The 18,061-nt window shown below is 45.7% G+C and overlaps 1 protein-coding gene across 1 annotated transcript in view; it reads right to left on the reverse strand.

Moving 5' to 3' along the window:
* Positions 1-3,523: 3,523 nt before the first annotated feature.
* The window catches only part of LOC115121609 (zinc finger CCHC domain-containing protein 2-like), a 29,809-nt gene continuing 15,271 nt past the window's right edge, over positions 3,524-18,061 (reverse strand). Inside the window, exons 2-4 of the mRNA XM_029650715.2 lie at positions 14,322-14,445; positions 10,837-10,907; positions 3,524-3,610 (exon numbers count right to left, since the gene is read on the reverse strand). Of these exons, the coding sequence (XP_029506575.2) occupies positions 3,524-3,610; positions 10,837-10,907; positions 14,322-14,445 (282 nt within the window). The remainder of the gene's footprint in view (positions 3,611-10,836; positions 10,908-14,321; positions 14,446-18,061) is intronic.

The following is an 18,061-nucleotide window of genomic DNA, read 5'->3' on the forward strand; positions in this document are numbered from 1 at the left end:
CTGAGGTAATGAAGTCAATACTGGCAACCAACCCTGGCCTGGCCTGCCCTGGCACCAGCTGCTGAGGTAATGAAGTCAATACTGCAACCAACCCTGGCCTGGCCTGCCCTGGCACCAGCTGCTGAGGTAATGAAGTCAATACTGGCAACCAACCCTGGCCTGGCCTGCCCTGGCACCAGCTGCTGAGGTAATGAAGTCAATATTGCAACCAACCCTGGCCTGGCCTGGCCTGGCACCAGCTGCTGAGGTAATGAAGTCAATACTGCAACCAACCCTGGCCTGGCCTGCCCTGGCACCAGCTGCTGAGGTAATGAAGTCAATACTGCAACCAACCCTGGCCTGGCCTGCCCTGGCACCAGCTGCTGAGGTAATGAAGTCAATACTGGCAACCAACCCTGGCCTGGCCTGGCCTGGCACCAGCTGCTGAGGTAATGAAGTCAATACTGGCAACCAACCCTGGCCTGGCCTGCCCTGGCACCAGCTGCTGAGGTAATGAAGTCAATACTGGCAACCAACCCTGGCCTGGCCTGCCCTGGCACCAGCTGCTGAGGTAATGAAGTCAATACTGGCAACCAACCCTGGCCTGGCCTGCCCTGGCACCAGCTGCTGAGGTAATGAAGTCAATACTGCAACCAACCCTGGCCTGGCCTGCCCTGGCACCAGCTGCTGAGGTAATGAAGTCAATACTGGCAACCAACCCTGGCCTGGCCTGCCCTGGCACCAGCTGCTGAGGTAATGAAGTCAATACTGCAACCAACCCTGGCCTGGCCTGCCCTGGCACCAGCTGCTGAGGTAATGAAGTCAATACTGGCAACCAACCCTGGCCTGGCCTGCCCTGGCACCAGCTGCTGAGGTAATGAAGTCAATACTGCAACCAACCCTGGCCTGGCCTGCCCTGGCACCAGCTGCTGAGGTAATGAAGTCAATACTGGCAACCAACCCTGGCCTGGCCTGCCCTGGCACCAGCTGCTGAGGTAATGAAGTCAATACTGGCAACCAACCCTGGCCTGGCCTGGCACCAGCTGCTGAGGTAATGAAGTCAAATACTGGCAACAAAGACCTGGCGTTCAACGCCCACAAGAGCGGAAATGGACCTTTTTTTGTTGCTGCTGAAATACAATGCCCACAGCTTACCCACTGCTGAAATACAATGCCCATAGCTTACCCACTGCTGAAATACAATGCCCACAGCTTACCCACTGCTGAAATACAATGCCCACAGCTTACCCACTGCTGAAATACAATGCCCATAGCTTACCCACTGCTGAAATACAATGCCCACAGCTTACCCACTGCTGAAATACAATGCCCATAGCTTACCCACTGCTGAAATACAATGCCCACAGCTTACCCACTGCTGAAATACAATGCCCATAGCTTACCCACTGCTGAAATACAATGCCCATAGCTTACCCACTGCTGAAATACAATGCCCACAGCTTACCCACTGCTGAAATACAATGCCCATAGCTTACCCACTGCTGAAATACAATGCCCATAGCTTACCCACTGCTGAAATACAATGCCCACAGCTTACCCACTGCTGAAATACAATGCCCATAGCTTACCCACTGCTGAAATACAATGCCCATAGCTTACCCACTGCTGAAATACAATGCCCATAGCTTACCCACTGCTGAAATACAATGCCCATAGCTTACCCACTGCTGAAATACAATGCCCATAGCTTACCCACTGCTGAAATACAATGCCCATAGCTTACCCACTGCTGAAATACAATGCCCATAGCTTACCCACTGCTGAAATACAATGCCCATAGCTTACCCACTGCTGAAATACAATGCCCATAGCTTACCCACTGCTGAAATACAATGCCCATAGCTTACCCACGATGTTGCACACCATTTGAATAACATTTAATAAATCAATCCTTGTTGTTTTTTATTTTCCGTGTCAACGCCGTGGTTTTCCTCTACGAGAGGACGTACTACTACTTCTCAGTCTCAGTTTCTTTTCGGGGGTTTTATTTGAATGGTCACTTCCTACCAGCATGTTGATTCATCAGAAACCAAAAGTTCTTCCTCTTCGTGAGTCGCGACTGAGCCAATCAGCTTTTTTTACTGTAGCCGTCTGTGCAAATCAAAATAGGGGGTGCAAAGATACGCACCTTCTTCTTCTTCTTCTTCATCTTTACCAGCAAATGATCATACATCCATGGGATAATTTGCCAAGTTTCACTTATGTTTTAGCTAGCTAGTCTGTATTTATAAATATATATTACCATTTTATAAATGGTAAATTGCTTGTGATATGAATACATTTTGAAACCTAGCTCCCCCCGTCGCTCCAAGATGAATGGTTTTGACCATTGCTCCACTGCTTTGATTGGTGCAGCTAGAAACCACAAGTGTCTATCCTACAATGAAAAAACGGCATCCGCAAAAGAAAAATCCACAAATGTATCTATTTTATAGTTCTGATGTTAAAAGGGTTAATGTTCTCTTATTTAGAAAAATAGTCCTGATCCCATGGGCCTAAATGATATCCCAAACAACTAGTAACACACTGAATTCATATACACTGTGAACAAAAATATAAAACGTAACATGAAACAATTTAAAAGATTTGACCGAGTTGTATTTCATATAAGGAAATCAGTCAATTTAAATAAATAAATTAGGCCCTAATCTATGGATTTCACATGACTGGGAATACAGATATGCATCTGTTGGTCACAGATACCTTAAACAAAAGGTAGAGGAGTTTGGATCAGAAAACCAGTCAGTATCTGGTATGACCACCATTTGCCTCATGTAGCTGGACACATCTCCTTCACATAGAGTTGATCAGGCTGTTGATTGTGGACTGTGGAATGTTGTCCCACTCCTCTTCAATGGCTGTGAGAAGTTGTTGGATATTGGAGGAAACTGGAACACTCTGTTGTACACGTCGATCCAGAGCACCCTAAACATGCTCAACGGGTGACATATCTGGGGAGTATGCAGTCCATGGAAGAACTGGGACATTTTGTATCTTCCAGGAATTGTGTACAGATCCTTGCGACATGGGGTCTTGTATTATCATGCTGGAACATGAGGTGATGGCAGCGGATGAATGACACAACAACGGGCCTCAGGATCTCGTCATGGTTTCTCTGTGCATTCAAATTGCCATCGATGAAATGCAATTGTGTGTGTTGTCCGTAGCTTATGCCTGTCCATACCATAACCCCACCATGGGGCACTCTGTTCACAACGTTGACATCAGCAAACCGTTCGCCCACACAACGCCTTACACGCGGTCTGCCATCTGCCCGGCACAGTTGAAACTGTGATTCATCTGTGAAGAGCACATTTCTCCAGCGTGCCAGTGGCTATCGAGCGTGGGCATTTGCCCACTGAAGTCGTTTACGATGCCAAGCTCCAGTCAGGTCAAGACCCTGGTGAGGACGACTAGGACACGCAGATAAGCTTCCCTGAGACGGTTTCTGACAGTTTATGCAAAAATTCTTCGGTTGTGCAAACCCACAATTTCATCAGCTGTCATCAAACCCACAATTTCATCAGCTGTCCAGGTGGCAGGTCTCAGATGATCCCTCAGGTAAAGAGGCCGGATGTGGAGGTCCTGGGCTGGCGTGGTTACACCTGGTCTGTGGTTGAGGAGGTCCTGGACTGGTGTGGTTACACCTGGTCTGTGGTTGAGGAGGTCCTGGTCTGGCGTGGTTACACCTGGTCTGTGGTTGAGGAGGTCCTGGTCTGGCGTGGTTACACCTGGTCTGTGGTTGAGGAGGTCCTGGTCTGGCGTGGTTACACCTGGTCTGTGGTTGAGGAGGTCCTGGTCTGGTGTGGTTACACCTGGTCTGTGGTTGAGGAGGTCCTGGTCTGGTGTGGTTACACCTGGTCTGTGGTTGAGGAGGTCCTGGTCTGGTGTGGTTACACCTGGTCTGTGGTTGAGGAGGTCCTGGTCTGGTGTGGTTACACCTGGTCTGTGGTTGAGGAGGTCCTGGTCTGGTGTGGTTACACCTGGTCTGTGGTTGAGGAGGTCCTGGGCTGGCGTGATTACACCTGGTCTGTGGTTGAGGAGGTCCTGGTCTGGCGTGGTTACACCTGGTCTGTGGTTGAGGAGGTCCTGGTCTGGTGTGGTTACACCTGGTCTGTGGTTGAGGAGGTCCTGGTCTGGTGTGGTTACACCTGGTCTGTGGTTGAGGAGGTCCTGGTCTGGTGTGGTTACACCTGGTCTGTGGTTGAGGAGGTCCTGGTCTGGTGTGGTTACACCTGGTCTGTGGTTGAGGAGGTCCTGGTCTGGTGTGATTACACCTGGTCTGTGGTTGAGGAGGTCCTGGTCTGGTGTGGTTACACCTGGTCTGTGGTTGAGGAGGTCCTGGTCTGGTGTGGTTACACCTGGTCTGTGGTTGAGGAGGTCCTGGGCTGGCGTGGTTACACCTGGTCTGTGGTTGAGGAGGTCCTGGTCTGGTGTGGTTACACCTGGTCTGTGGTTGAGGAGGTCCTGGTCTGGTGTGGTTACACCTGGTCTGTGGTTGAGGAGGTCCTGGTCTGGTGTGGTTACACCTGGTCTGTGGTTGAGGAGGTCCTGGTCTGGTGTGGTTACACCTGGTCTGTGGTTGAGGAGGTCCTGGTCTGGTGTGGTTACACCTGGTCTGTGGTTGAGGAGGTCCTGGTCTGGTGTGGTTACACCTGGTCTGTGGTTGAGGAGGTCCTGGGCTGGTGTGGTTACACCTGGTCTGTGGTTGAGGAGGTCCTGGTCTGGTGTGGTTACACCTGGTCTGTGGTTGAGGAGGTCCTGGTCTGGTGTGGTTACACCTGGTCTGTGGTTGAGGAGGTCCTGGGCTGGTGTGGTTACACCTGGTCTGTGGTTGAGGAGGTCCTGGGCTGGTGTGGTTACACCTGGTCTGTGGTTGAGGAGGTCCTGGGCTGGTGTGGTTACACCTGGTCTGTGGTTGAGGAGGTCCTGGTCTGGTGTGGTTACACCTGGTCTGTGGTTGAGGAGGTCCTGGTCTGGTGTGATTACACCTGGTCTGTGGTTGAGGAGGTCCTGGTCTGGTGTGGTTACACCTGGTCTGTGGTTGAGGAGGTCCTGGTCTGGTGTGGTTACACCTGGTCTGTGGTTGAGGAGGTCCTGGTCTGGCGTGGTTACACCTGGTCTGTGGTTGAGGAGGTCCTGGTCTGGTGTGGTTACACCTGGTCTGTGGTTGAGGAGGTCCTGGGCTGGTGTGGTTACACCTGGTCTGTGGTTGAGGAGGTCCTGGGCTGGTGTGGTTACACCTTGTCTGTGGTTGAGGAGGTCCTGGTCTGGTGTGGTTACACCTGGTCTGTGGTTGAGGAGGTCCTGGTCTGGTGTGGTTACACCTGGTCTGTGGTTGAGGAGGTCCTGGTCTGGTGTGGTTACACCTGGTCTGTGGTTGAGGAGGTCCTGGTCTGGCGTGGTTACACCTGGTCTGTGGTTGAGGAGGTCCTGGTCTGGTGTGGTTACACCTGGTCTGTGGTTGAGGAGGTCCTGGGCTGGTGTGGTTACACCTGGTCTGTGGTTGAGGAGGTCCTGGGCTGGTGTGGTTACACCTTGTCTGTGGTTGAGGAGGTCCTGGTCTGGTGTGGTTACACCTGGTCTGTGGTTGAGGAGGTCCTGGTCTGGTGTGGTTACACCTGGTCTGTGGTTGAGGAGGTCCTGGTCTGGTGTGGTTACACCTGGTCTGTGGTTGAGGAGGTCCTGGTCTGGCGTGGTTACACCTGGTCTGTGGTTGAGGAGGTCCTGGTCTGGTGTGGTTACACCTGGTCTGTGGTTGAGGAGGTCCTGGGCTGGTGTGGTTACACCTGGTCTGTGGTTGTGAGGCCGGTTAGACGTACTGCCAAAGTCTCTAAAACAACGTTGGAGGCGGCTTTTGTTATAAAAAATGTAGCTTAAATTCTCTGGCACCAGCTCTGGTGGACATTCCTGCAGCTCTGGTGGACATTCCTGCAGCTCTGGTGGACATTCCTGCAGCTCTGGTGGACATTCCTGCAGTCAGCATGCCAATTGCACACTCCCTCAAAACTTGAGATATCTGTGGCATTGTGTACATTTTAGAGTGGCCTTTTATTGTCCCCAGCACAAGGTGCGCCTGTTTAAAGATCATGCTGTTTAATCAGCTTCTTGATATGCAACACTTGTCAGGAGTCAATCACCACCTTCCGGAGACACCTGAAACCCCACCTCTTTAAGGAATACCTAGGATAGGATAAAGTAATCCTTCTCCCCCCCCCCCTTAAAAGACCTAGATGCACTATTGTAAAGTGGCTGTTCCACTGCATGTCATAAGGTGAAAGCACCAATTTGTAAGTCGCTCTGGATAAGAGCGTCTGCTAAATGACTTAAATGTAAAAAATGTTAAATGTGTTGAGAGAAATGCATTTTTGTGTGTATGAACAATTTGTTTTATTTCTGCTCTTGAAACATGGGACCAACATTTTACATGATGCTTTTATATTCTTTGTTCAGTGTATTTTCTGTCTTTTCAATAGCCCAAAACATTTTTCTAATCTGGGAAGTATTCAAATCATTTCGCTGTGTATTTTGGATATGGAAATCAAATCAAATCCAAATCAAATCAAATGTATTTATATAGCCCTTCGTACATCAGCTGATATCTCAAAGTGCTGTACAAAAACCCAGACCTAAAACCCCCAAACAGCAAAGCAATGCAGGTGTAGAAACATGGCATTAGAATGTACCGGAAGCCATCAAAATAGATAGAGATGGTTGGCAACTTTTTCCTATTTTGACTGGCCATTGTGCTTGTGAAAAACATTGCCTCTTCCCTAAACATGAGTGAAGATTGGACTATAAAATGTGCTTTCCTGTATTATATCACATTCTTATTTTATATTATTTCTTATTGTTGTTGCATTGTCGAGAAGGAACCTGCAAGAAAGCAGTATTTTCCACATGTATATAGAGTAGCCAGCCAAATAGTAAAAGTAGCCCGCCAGGTGCCCCCCCTGAGTTTCCCCTCCAGGACTCAAAAAGTGTAGAGAATCATTGTACCATCTAAACGGCTGTGAAATATATCTTTCATAACCCAAAAAATATTGTATTTTCAGCTGTTTTGAAGATGGTGTACAAAACCGAAAGTAAGAGAACTTTAGAAAGGGAAGCATAGAAATAGCACACATAGAACAAGCTCTACCGCTTCTTAGACTTGTTTTCGATGCGAATGACAGATCTATAACACACATTTCTATGTGAATTTGGTCAGGTCGCCCGTAAATGTACATAATTGCAGCTTTACGACGAAGTGTAAAACGTAGCCTGTTGAAAAGGAATAGCCGACGGCAGGCGCTAATGGAAAACACAGAGGAAGCATTTAGTTGGACACTGTATACCATGTGTATCCCGTACATATGACAAATTAAGACTTGGAACTTGAGGAACCCACCACACACACACACCACACACACACCACACACACAAAACAATAAATGTGTCCTCTACAGGTGTTAGGCTGTACGGTTTACACAGTGTTAGCTTCGGTGTCACGATCGTCGTCGTGAGGAGACCAAAGCGCAAGCGTGATGTGAATACATCTTTTTTTTAAATGAAAGACGAAAAACACGAAGTACACTAAACAAACAGAACAACAGAACAACCTGTGACCGCGATCAAAACTGCGTGCAAACATGCAACATCACATAGACAATAACCCACCAAATACCCAACGAAGCTGGCTGCCTAAATATGGTTCCCAATCAGAGACAACGATAAACAGCTGCCTCTAATTGAGAACCAATCCAGGCAGCCATAGACATACATAAACAACTAGATGGTAGACAAAAACCCATAAACCTACAAAACCCCCAGACAGTACAAAAACACATAAACCTACAAAACCCCCAGACAGTACAAAAACACATAAACCTACAAAACCCCTAGACAGTACAAAAAACCCATAAACCTACAAAACCCCTAGACAGTACAAAAACACATAAACCTACAAAACCCCCAGACAGTACAAAAACACATAAACCTACAAAACCCCCAGACAGTACAAAAACACATAAACCTACAAAACCCCCAGACAGTACAAAAACCCATAAACCTACAAAACCCCTAGACAGTACAAAAACCCATAAACCTACAAAACCCCTAGACAGTACAAAAACACATGTCACACCCTGACCTAACCAAAACAATAAAGAAAACAAAGAAGACTCTGGTCAGGATGTGACATTCAGACAGGTCTTTGGATTACAGTGTCTGACTGTTGTGGCCGTGCCAGCGTTAAGTAAGCCAGCCTGTAAAGAGACTAAAAAGGGAAACCAGTGGTGGTGTGAGAGCTTAAAGTGGAACTCACAGTGTTTTAGCAACATACAATCTTATTCAAATCTGTTCAGGAAGAATATGACACTTTATTTTATTTTTTCATTTTCGGACAACCGAGCACTTAGATATAGGGCGGCAGTGGTTAGAGCGTTGGACCAGTAACCGAAAGGTTGCTAGATCGAATCCCCGAGCTGACAAGGTAAAAAAAATCAGTCGTTCTGCCCTTGAACAAGGCAGTTAACCCACTGTTCCCTGGTAGGCTGTCATTGAAAATAAGAATTTGTTCTTAACACTAGATATGGTTATTTTCACATGATTATAAATTCTTAGAATGTTTGGGAATCACATATACTTGGGCATTTGTGAAAATTCTATGGCAATATAGAGAGGGAAAGCGGCCGTGCGTTTGTACAATTAATAGACACTGCAGCAACTAAATCCTAATAAAAACATATTGTAAGGACCGATGCTGGAGATGAGAAGCAGGTACGGGGAGTTGAACATTTAATGAGGAACAGACAGGCAACCGGACAGGAACAGAGTCAGCACACAGGGAAACAAGGACATAAGACAATCAATGCAGAAGCAGGGAACAGAGCGGGGAACCAGACAGATATGGGGAAGGTAATGACAGAGGTGAGTCCAGGTGAGTCCAATAATCGCTGATGCACATGACGGGGTCAGGGGTCAGGGGGGGAGGAGGCGTGACAACATCTGTCTTGTCCAGGAACAGAGCCAATGCAGACTGGTGAGCCATAGCCAATCAGAGCTACAGTAGCCTATATGCAAATAAGCCATTCGCCACACGGGCCTGCCATCATTCTCTTTGAACTGGACTGTGTGTTTACAGGCAGTAGGGCGTGCCATCATTCACTTTGAACTGGACTGTGTGTTTACAGGAAGTAGGGCCTGCCATCATTCACTATGAACTGGACTGTGTGTTTACAGGCAGTAGGGCCTGTCATCATTCACTTTGAACTGGACTGTGTGTTTACAGGCAGTAGGGCCTGCCATCATTCACTGTGAACTGGACTGTGTGTTTACAGGCAGTAGGGCCTGTCATCATTCACTTTGAACTGGACTGTGTGTTTACAGGCAGTAGGGCGTGCCATCATTCACTATGAACTGGACTGTGTGTTTACAGGAAGTAGGGCCTGCCATCATTCACTATGAACTGGACTGTGTGTTTACAGGCAGTAGGGCCTGTCATCATTCACTTTGAACTGGACTGTGTGTTTACAGGCAGTAGGGCCTGCCATCATTCACTGTGAACTGGACTGTGTGTTTACAGGCAGTAGGGCCTGTCATCATTCACTTTGAACTGGACTGTGTGTTTACAGGCAGTAGGGCCTGCCATCATTCACTGTGAACTGGACTGTGTGTTTACAGGCACTATGAACTGGACTGTGTGTTTACAGGCACTGTGAACTGGACTGTGTGTTTACAGGCAGTAGCAACAGCATGACTTTAGATCATTAGAACACATTCACCAAAAGCCACAAAATACACCTGAATAGATTTCTGCAAATATGTAAATACCACTGGAGTCCTCTTACATTTGACAACTTCACAGTCACAGATAAAATCGAATGAGGGAACAGTAGATAAACCATCTCAAACTTTTTCAGCTAGTTGGCCGTCAAAATTGCACAGATAAACGATGGGGAATAGTAGCCTGCTCGTACATCTGCATAGGATTTTTAATGAATTTATTTGCAAATTATGGTGGAAAATAGGTTGTTCAAGTTCACTATATCTGCCCCACTGTATCTACATAGGAGGCTGTATATAACATTTTAACATAAGAAAATGTATATACCAAAGTATTGAGATAAACTTTTGTTATTGACCAAATACTTATTTTCCACCATAATCTGCAAATAAATTCATTAAAAATCCTACAATGTGATTTTCTGGATTTTTTTACTCATTTTGTCTGTCATAGTTGTAGTGTACCTATGGTGAAAATTACAGGCCTCTCTCATCTTTTAAAGTGGGAGAACTTGCACAATTGGTGGCTGACTAAATACTTTTTTGCCCCACTGTATACAGAATGTTGGTGCCTGCATAGAGGTGGATCAGGGAATCACCCGCAGCAAGAGCGACATCGTTGATGTATACAGAGAAAAGAGTTGGTCCGAGAATTGAACCCACCCCCATAGAGACTGCCAAAGGTCCATACAACAGGCCCTCCGATTTGACACACTGAACTCTGTCTGAGAAGTAGTTGGTGAACCAGGTGAGGCAGTCATTTGAGAAACCAAGGCTGTTGAGTCTACCGATAAGAATACGGTGATTGACAGAGTCGAAAGCCTTGGCCAGGTCGATGAAGATGGCTGCACAGTACTGTCTTTTATCGATGGCGGTTATGATACTGCACTGTCAGAACTAGAAGCACAAGCATTTCGCTACACTCGCATTAACATCTGCTTACCATGTTTAACATTTTATTTTATTTTATTTCAACTGTTGACTCATTTATAACCACGAGCAATGACTGGCTCAATTATACATCATTTCATTTAATGTCAAGAGAAGCGAAAGTGAAGACTGAAAACATACCTCAAAATTGTATTCCCTGTCTGTCCTGCTCTGTGACATCCCCTTCAGTACAATCTTCTCTATATGTACAGCTGTAAGGAGTAGAGGGAAGAGGATTAACACATACATTTCTTTTAGAGGTCGACCGATTAGGATTTTTCAACGCCGATACTGATTATTGGAGGACCAAAAAAGCCGATCCGATTTTCTTTTGCATTTATTTGTAATAATGACAATTACAACAATACTGAATGAACACTTATTTTAACTTAATATAATACAGCAATACAATAAATTTAGCCTCAAGTAAATAATGGAACATGTTCAATTTGGTTTAAATAATGCAAAAACAAAGTGTTGGAGAAGAAAGTAAAAGTGCAATATGTGCCATGTAAGAAAGCTAACGTTTAAGTTCCTTGCTCAGAACATGAGAACATATGAAAGCTGGTGGTTCCTTTTAACATGAGTCTTCAATATTCCCAGGTAAGAAGTTTTAGGTTGTAGTTATTTTAGGAATTATAGGACTATTTCCCTCTATACCATTTGTATTTCATTAACCTTTGACTATTGGATGTTCTTATAGGCACTTTAGTATTGCCAGTGTAACAGTATAGCTTCCGTCCCTCTCCTCGCTCCTCCCTTGGCTCGAACCAGCAACACAACGACAACAGCCACCATCGAAGCAGGTTACACCAGCCTCATCTCGGGAGTTAATAGGCTTGAAGTCATAAACAGCGCAATGCTTGACGCACAACGAAGAGCTGCTGGCAAAACGCACAAAAGTGCAGTTTGAATGAATGTTTACGCGCCTGCTTCTGCCTACCACAGCTCAGTCAGATTTAGATACTTGTATGCTCAGTCAGATACTTGTATGCTCAGTCAGATTATATGCAACACAGGACACGCTAGATAATATTTAGTAATATCATCAACCATGTGTAGTTAACTAGTGATTATGATTGATTGTTTTTTATAAGATAACTTTAATGCTAGCTAGCAACTTACCTTGGCTTACTGCATTCGCGTAACAGGCAGTCTCCTTGTGGAGTACAACTAGAGAGAGGCAGGTCGTTATTGCGTTGGACTAGTTAACTGTAAGGTTGCAAGATTGGATACCCCGAGCTGACAAGGTGAAAATCTGTCGCTCTGCCCCTGAACAAGGCAGTTAACCCACCGTTCCTAGGCAGTCATTGAAAATAAGAATTTGTTCTTAACTGACTTGCCTAGTTAAATAAAGGTATATTTATTATTTTGTTTATTTAAATCGGCACCCAAAAATACCGATTTCTGATTGTTATGAAAACTTGAAATCGGCCCTAATTAATCGGCCATTCCGATTAATCGGTCGACCTCTAATGCCTATCTAATTCCTATTAGGGGGTTTAACGGTTCACCAAACCTACGGTTCGGTACGTATTGCGGGTTTGGGGTCACTGTTCGGTTTCGGTGCAGTGGGAAAAATAAAAATGTAAAAAAATACAAAGTAATGTTGTTCCTGATTCCATATACACTACATGACCAAAAGTATGTGGACACCTGCTCGTCGAACATCTCATTCCAAAATCATGGGCATTAATATGGAGTTGGTCCTCCCCCTTTGCTGCTATAACAGCCTCCACTCTTCTGGGAAGGCTTTCCACTAGATGTTGGAACATTGCTGCTATAACAGCCTCCACTCTTCTGGGAAGGCTTTCCACTAGATGTTGGAACATTGCTGCTATAACAGCCTCCACTCTTCTGGGAAGGCTTTCCACTAGAGGTTGGAACATTACTGCTATAACAGCCTCCACTCTTCTGGGAAGGCTTTCCACTAGAGGTTGGAACATTACTGCTATAACAGCCTCCACTCTTCTGGGAAGGCTTTCCACTAGAGGTTGGAACATTACTGCTATAACAGCCTCCACTCTTCTGGGAAGGCTTCCCACTAGATGTTGGAACATTGCTGTGTGGACTTGCTTCCATTCAGCCACAAGAGCATTGTGCAGTCCAGTCAAGTTCTTCCACAACGATCTCGACAAACCATTTCTGTATGGACCTCGCTTTGTGGACAAGGGCATTGTCATGCTGAAACAGGAAAGGGCCATCCCCAAACTGTTGCCACAAAGTTGGAAGCACGGAATCGTCTAGAATGTCATTGTATGCTGTAACGTTAAGATTTACCTTCACTGGAACTAAGGGGCCCGAACCATGAAAAACAGCCCCAGACCATTATTCCTTCTCCACCAAACTTTACAGTTGGCACTATGCAGTCGGGCAGGTAGCGTTTTCCTGGCATCCACCAAACTCTCTGTCCATTGGCTATTCTTATTGAGGAGTGGCAACAAACTCTCTCTGTCCATTGGCTATTCTTATTGAGGAGTGGCAACAAACTCTCTGTCCATTGGCTATTCTTATTGAGCAGTGACAACAAACTCTCTCTGTCCATTGGCTATTCTTATTGAGGAGTGGCAACAAACTCTCTGTCCATTGGCTATTCTTATTGAGGAGTGACAACAAACTCTCTGTCCATTGGCTATTCTTATTGAGGAGTGGCAACAAACTCTCTGTCCATTGGCTATTCTTATTGAGGAGTGACAACAAACTCTCTCTGTCCATTGGCTATTCTTATTGAGGAGTGGCAACAAACTCTCTGTCCATTGGCTATTCTTATTGAGGAGTGGCATTCTTATTGAGGAGTGGCAACAAACTCTCTGTCCATTGGCTATTCTTATTGAGCAGTGACAACAAACTCTCTGTCCATTGGCTATTCTTATTGAGGAGTGGCAACAAACTCTCTCTGTCCATTGGCTATTCTTATTGAGGAGTGACAACAAACTCTCTCTGTCCTTCGCCGAAGGCAAAAATGTTCCCAGCCTGGAGATTTAAATGATGATGGAGCCTCCTGTTTTGTCAACCCCACTGCACACCATCGTAGAGAACTAGTTCCCAGCTGTGCCTCAACGAAAGGACCGTTTCAAATGCGACAGGTAAGATTCATATTTTGAATAGCTGTTTATTAATGGAATAGCCTGACATTTCTTGCCATTTTCTTTGCTCACATTTACTCCAGGAATACAACGCAGCGTAGATGTAACCTATAGGCCGAGGGTTTTAACGAGGTCCCCGTACGGAACAGTTCCATACGAATACATGTACCATTACAGCCTTAATTCATATTGGACTTAGTTTACTGTAATAGTAGTGTGTGTTTGACTATAGTGTGTATGTGACTGTGTTGTCATTCGCTTCCCAGCTGACCGTGGATGTGATTGTGCTGTATATGCCTGTCTGTCTGTCTGTCTGTCTGTCTGTCTGTCTGTCTGTATATGCCTGTCTGTCTGTCTGTCTGTCTGTCTGTCTGTCTGTATATGCCTGTCTGTCTGTCTGTCTGTCTGTATATGCCTGCCTGTCTGTATATGCCTGCCTGTCTGTCTGTCTGTCTGTCTGTATATGCCTGTCTGTCTGTCTGTCTGTCTGTATGTGCCTGTCTGTCTGTCTGTCTGTCTGTCTGTCTGTCTGCAGCGTACCTTCCCTCTGGGTCCTGCAGCTGGGGGGTGTCTGGCTGGCACACTGTCTCTGCCCCTGCGTCCTCTCATCCAGACTGGCTTCAGTGGTGACGGCAGCTGGGCCCAGGTACTCTGCTTCCTGGGCCTTGGGAAAACACAAAGCAACTAGTGAGTAGAAAGCCTTCAACACCGCAGCTGCACTCAGGCAATTAAATACACGATGACATCCCACAGAGGAAGGACACCAAGATGAATCAAACTATCAAGCTTCCAGAACATCTGTCAGGTGTGCTATCTGTTCTAATATTAAACGTTGCTGCTGGTGCTATCGTCATGGAGGTGCTATCGTTAATGGAGGTGCTATCGTTAATGGAGGTGCTATCGTTAATGGAGGTGCTATCGTTTATGGAGGTGCTATCGTTAATGGAGGTGCTATCGTTAATGGAGGTGCTATCGTTAATGGAGGTGCTATCGTGGTGGAGGTGCTATCGTTTATGGAGGTGCTATCGTTAATGGAGGTGCTATCGTTAATGGAGGTGCTATCGTTAATGGAGGTGCTATCGTGGTGGTGCTATCGTTAATGGAGGTGCTATCGTTAATGGAGGTGCTATCGTTAATGGAGGTGCTAATGGAGGTGCTATCGTTAATGGAGGTGCTATCGTCGTGGTGGTGCTATCGTCATGGAGGTGCTATCGTCGTTAATGGAGGTGCTATCGTCGTGGTGGTGCTATCGTCCTTCAGGGACCCACGGTGTTGTTAATGAGGTGGTCTTTGAACAATTGTCTGGTGGATGACAGCAGCTAGCCTCCACACACACACTGGCGGACGCACGGGCACATCACACACACACACTTACGCCCACACACACACACACACACACACACACACACACACACACACACACACACACACACACACACACACACTTGCACTGTTTGCAGCCCATGAGACGGGGTCAGTCAGGGCTTTGCTCCCTGCTATCAGTTAGGAGCTGACAAACACAGACGGACAGTTAGCCTCCGCTGAAGGTCAGAGGAGAACAGAGCACAGTTCAGCCCCCAGCGTATCAGTGCAACACAAGCCTCTCAGATTCAGTAGAACTTGTACCAGTAGGCCCGTATTAAAATAGCCTAGTCCTAGTAGGTCAGTGGCGGTCACGACAAACGTTGTCAGTCGGTGATTGTCAAACAAATAGCTGTCGGGCCTCATGGTAATTGACCATTAATTAACATAAACACATTTATCATCTCCTGGCTTCCACACACAGCCTACAAGCCACTGATGCAGACCTTTGGGACATCTACAGTCTAATAAATCCATGTAATGTAGCCTACACCTTCACAATAAATCCATGTAATATAGTCTACACCTTCACAATAAATCCATGTAATGTAGCCTACACCTTCACAATAAATCCATGTAATATAGTCTACACCTTCACAATAAATCCATGTAATATAGTCTACACCATCACAATAAATCCATGTAATATAGCCTACACCTTCACAATAAATCCATGTAATATAGCCTACACCTTCACAATAAATCCATGTAATATAGCCTACACCTTCACAATAAATCCATGTAATATAGCCTACACCTTCACAATAAATCCATGTAATATAGCCTACACCTTCACAATAAATCCATGTAATATAGCCTACACCTTCACAATAAATCCATGTAATATAAATCCATGCCTAGCCTACACCTTCACAATAAATCCATGTAATATAGCCTACACCTTCACAATAAATCCATGTAATATAGCCTACACCTTCACAATAAATCCATGTAATATAGCCTACACCTTCACAATAAATCCATGTAATATAGCCTACACCTTCACAATAAATCCATGTAATATAGCCTACACCTTCACAATAAATCCATGTAATATAGCCTACACCTTCACAATAAATCCATGTAATATAGCCTACACCTTCACAATAAATCCATCACACAATAAATCCATGTAATATAGCCTACACCTTCACAATAAATCCATGTAATATAGTCTACACCTTCACAATAAATCCATGTAATATAGCCTACACCTTCACAATAAATCCATCATTTATTTTAGACGGGTGTAAAGAAGCATGATATGAAGAAAAATGTATTCTATTTCAGAAGAACATAATACCATACTCTGAGTTGTCTTTATGTTCGGTCCTGATCTGGCTGTGGGCTACCCTCCATTAGCAGACAAGATTTTGCTTAGAATTCCGTGGCAATATTTTATAGTATGAAGAATACAATTGAACAAAGCTGAATATAATAGAAATATTTTCTCCAAACAATTTGAGGGAGTGTGCATATTCAGCTATTCTGTGCTGAAACGTTACCAAAGAAATAGGTACACCTAAACTCAGCAAAAAAGAGACGTCCCTTTTTCAGGACCCTGTCTTTCAAAGATAATTCGTAAAAATCGAAATAACTTCACAGATCTTCATTGTAAAGGGTTTAAACACTGTTTCACCATGCTTGTTCAATGAACCATAAACATTTAATGAACATGCACCTGTAGAACGGTCGTTAAGACACTAACAACTTACAGATGGTAGGCAATTAAGGTCACAGTTATGAAAACTTAGGACACTAAAGAGGCCTTTCTACTGACTCTGAAAAACACCAAAAGAAAGATGGCCAGGGTCCCTGCTCATCTGCGTGAACGTGCCTTAGGCATGCTGCAAGGAGGCATGAGGACTGCTGATGTGGCCAGGGCAAAAAATTGCAATGTCCGTACTGTGAGACTCCTAAGACAGCGCTACAGGGAGACAGGATGGACAGCTGATCGTCCTCGCAGTGGCAGACCACAATAGAGTGCTGAGTAGCAGGCAGTTAGAAAGTTCAGTAGGCTACTAATGATCAGCAGCAGCATCAGAGCTTGGAGAAGCCCATTTACCGTGACTAAACAGTCACGTGGAATTTGATTGACTGCCTTCATGACCCGTGATCTCCGGTGTGGCGGTAACACGGTCACCGCAACAGCCCAAAGCACTAGTTCTATATACTTCAAATAAAATATACCAGGGGAAAAAAAAACAATCAAATTCAAATGCAGAACGATATAGGCCTGGACTTGGTCCGATTTAAGTGGCAGTGACATATTGATTGATGCCGAACAACACTGGGACCACATCAGCTGCTTGTGGTTTGAAGGGCTTTGCTTTCCTGCAGCATCTCCGCCCTCTTTTCATTTGACATGTTGTGGCAGGGTAGCCTAGTGGTTAGAGTGTAGAGGTGGCAGGTAGCCTAGAGTGTAGAGGTGGCAGGGTAGCCTAGTGGTTAGAGTGTAGAGGAGGCAGGGTAGCCTTGGTTAGGTTAGAGGTGGCAGGTAGCCTAGTGGTTAGGTGGTAGGTGGCAGGGTAGCCTAGTGGTTAGAGTGTAGAGGTGGCAGGTAGCCTAGTGGTTAGAGTGTAGAGGTGGCAGGTAGCCTAGTGGTTAGAGTGTAGAGGTGGCAGGGTAGCCTAGTGGTTAGAGTGTAGCCTAGGGTTAGGCAGGGTAGCCTAGTGGTTAGAGTGTAGAGGAGGCAGGGTAGCCTAGTGGTTAGAGTGTAGAGGTGGGCAGGTAGCCTAGTGGTTAGGTAGCCTGTGGTTAGAGTGTAGGGAGGCAGGTAGCCTAGTGGTTAGAGTGTAGAGGTGGTAGGTAGCCTAGTGGTTAGAGTGTAGAGGAGGCAGGTAGCCTAGTGGTTAGAGTGTAGAGGTGGCAGGGTAGCCTAGTGGTTAGAGTGTAGAGGAGGCAGGGTAGCCTTGGTT

Source organism: Oncorhynchus nerka, linkage group LG22 (genome assembly GCF_034236695.1).
Source record: "Oncorhynchus nerka isolate Pitt River linkage group LG22, Oner_Uvic_2.0, whole genome shotgun sequence".
Classification (NCBI taxonomy): Eukaryota; Metazoa; Chordata; class Actinopteri; order Salmoniformes; family Salmonidae; genus Oncorhynchus; species Oncorhynchus nerka.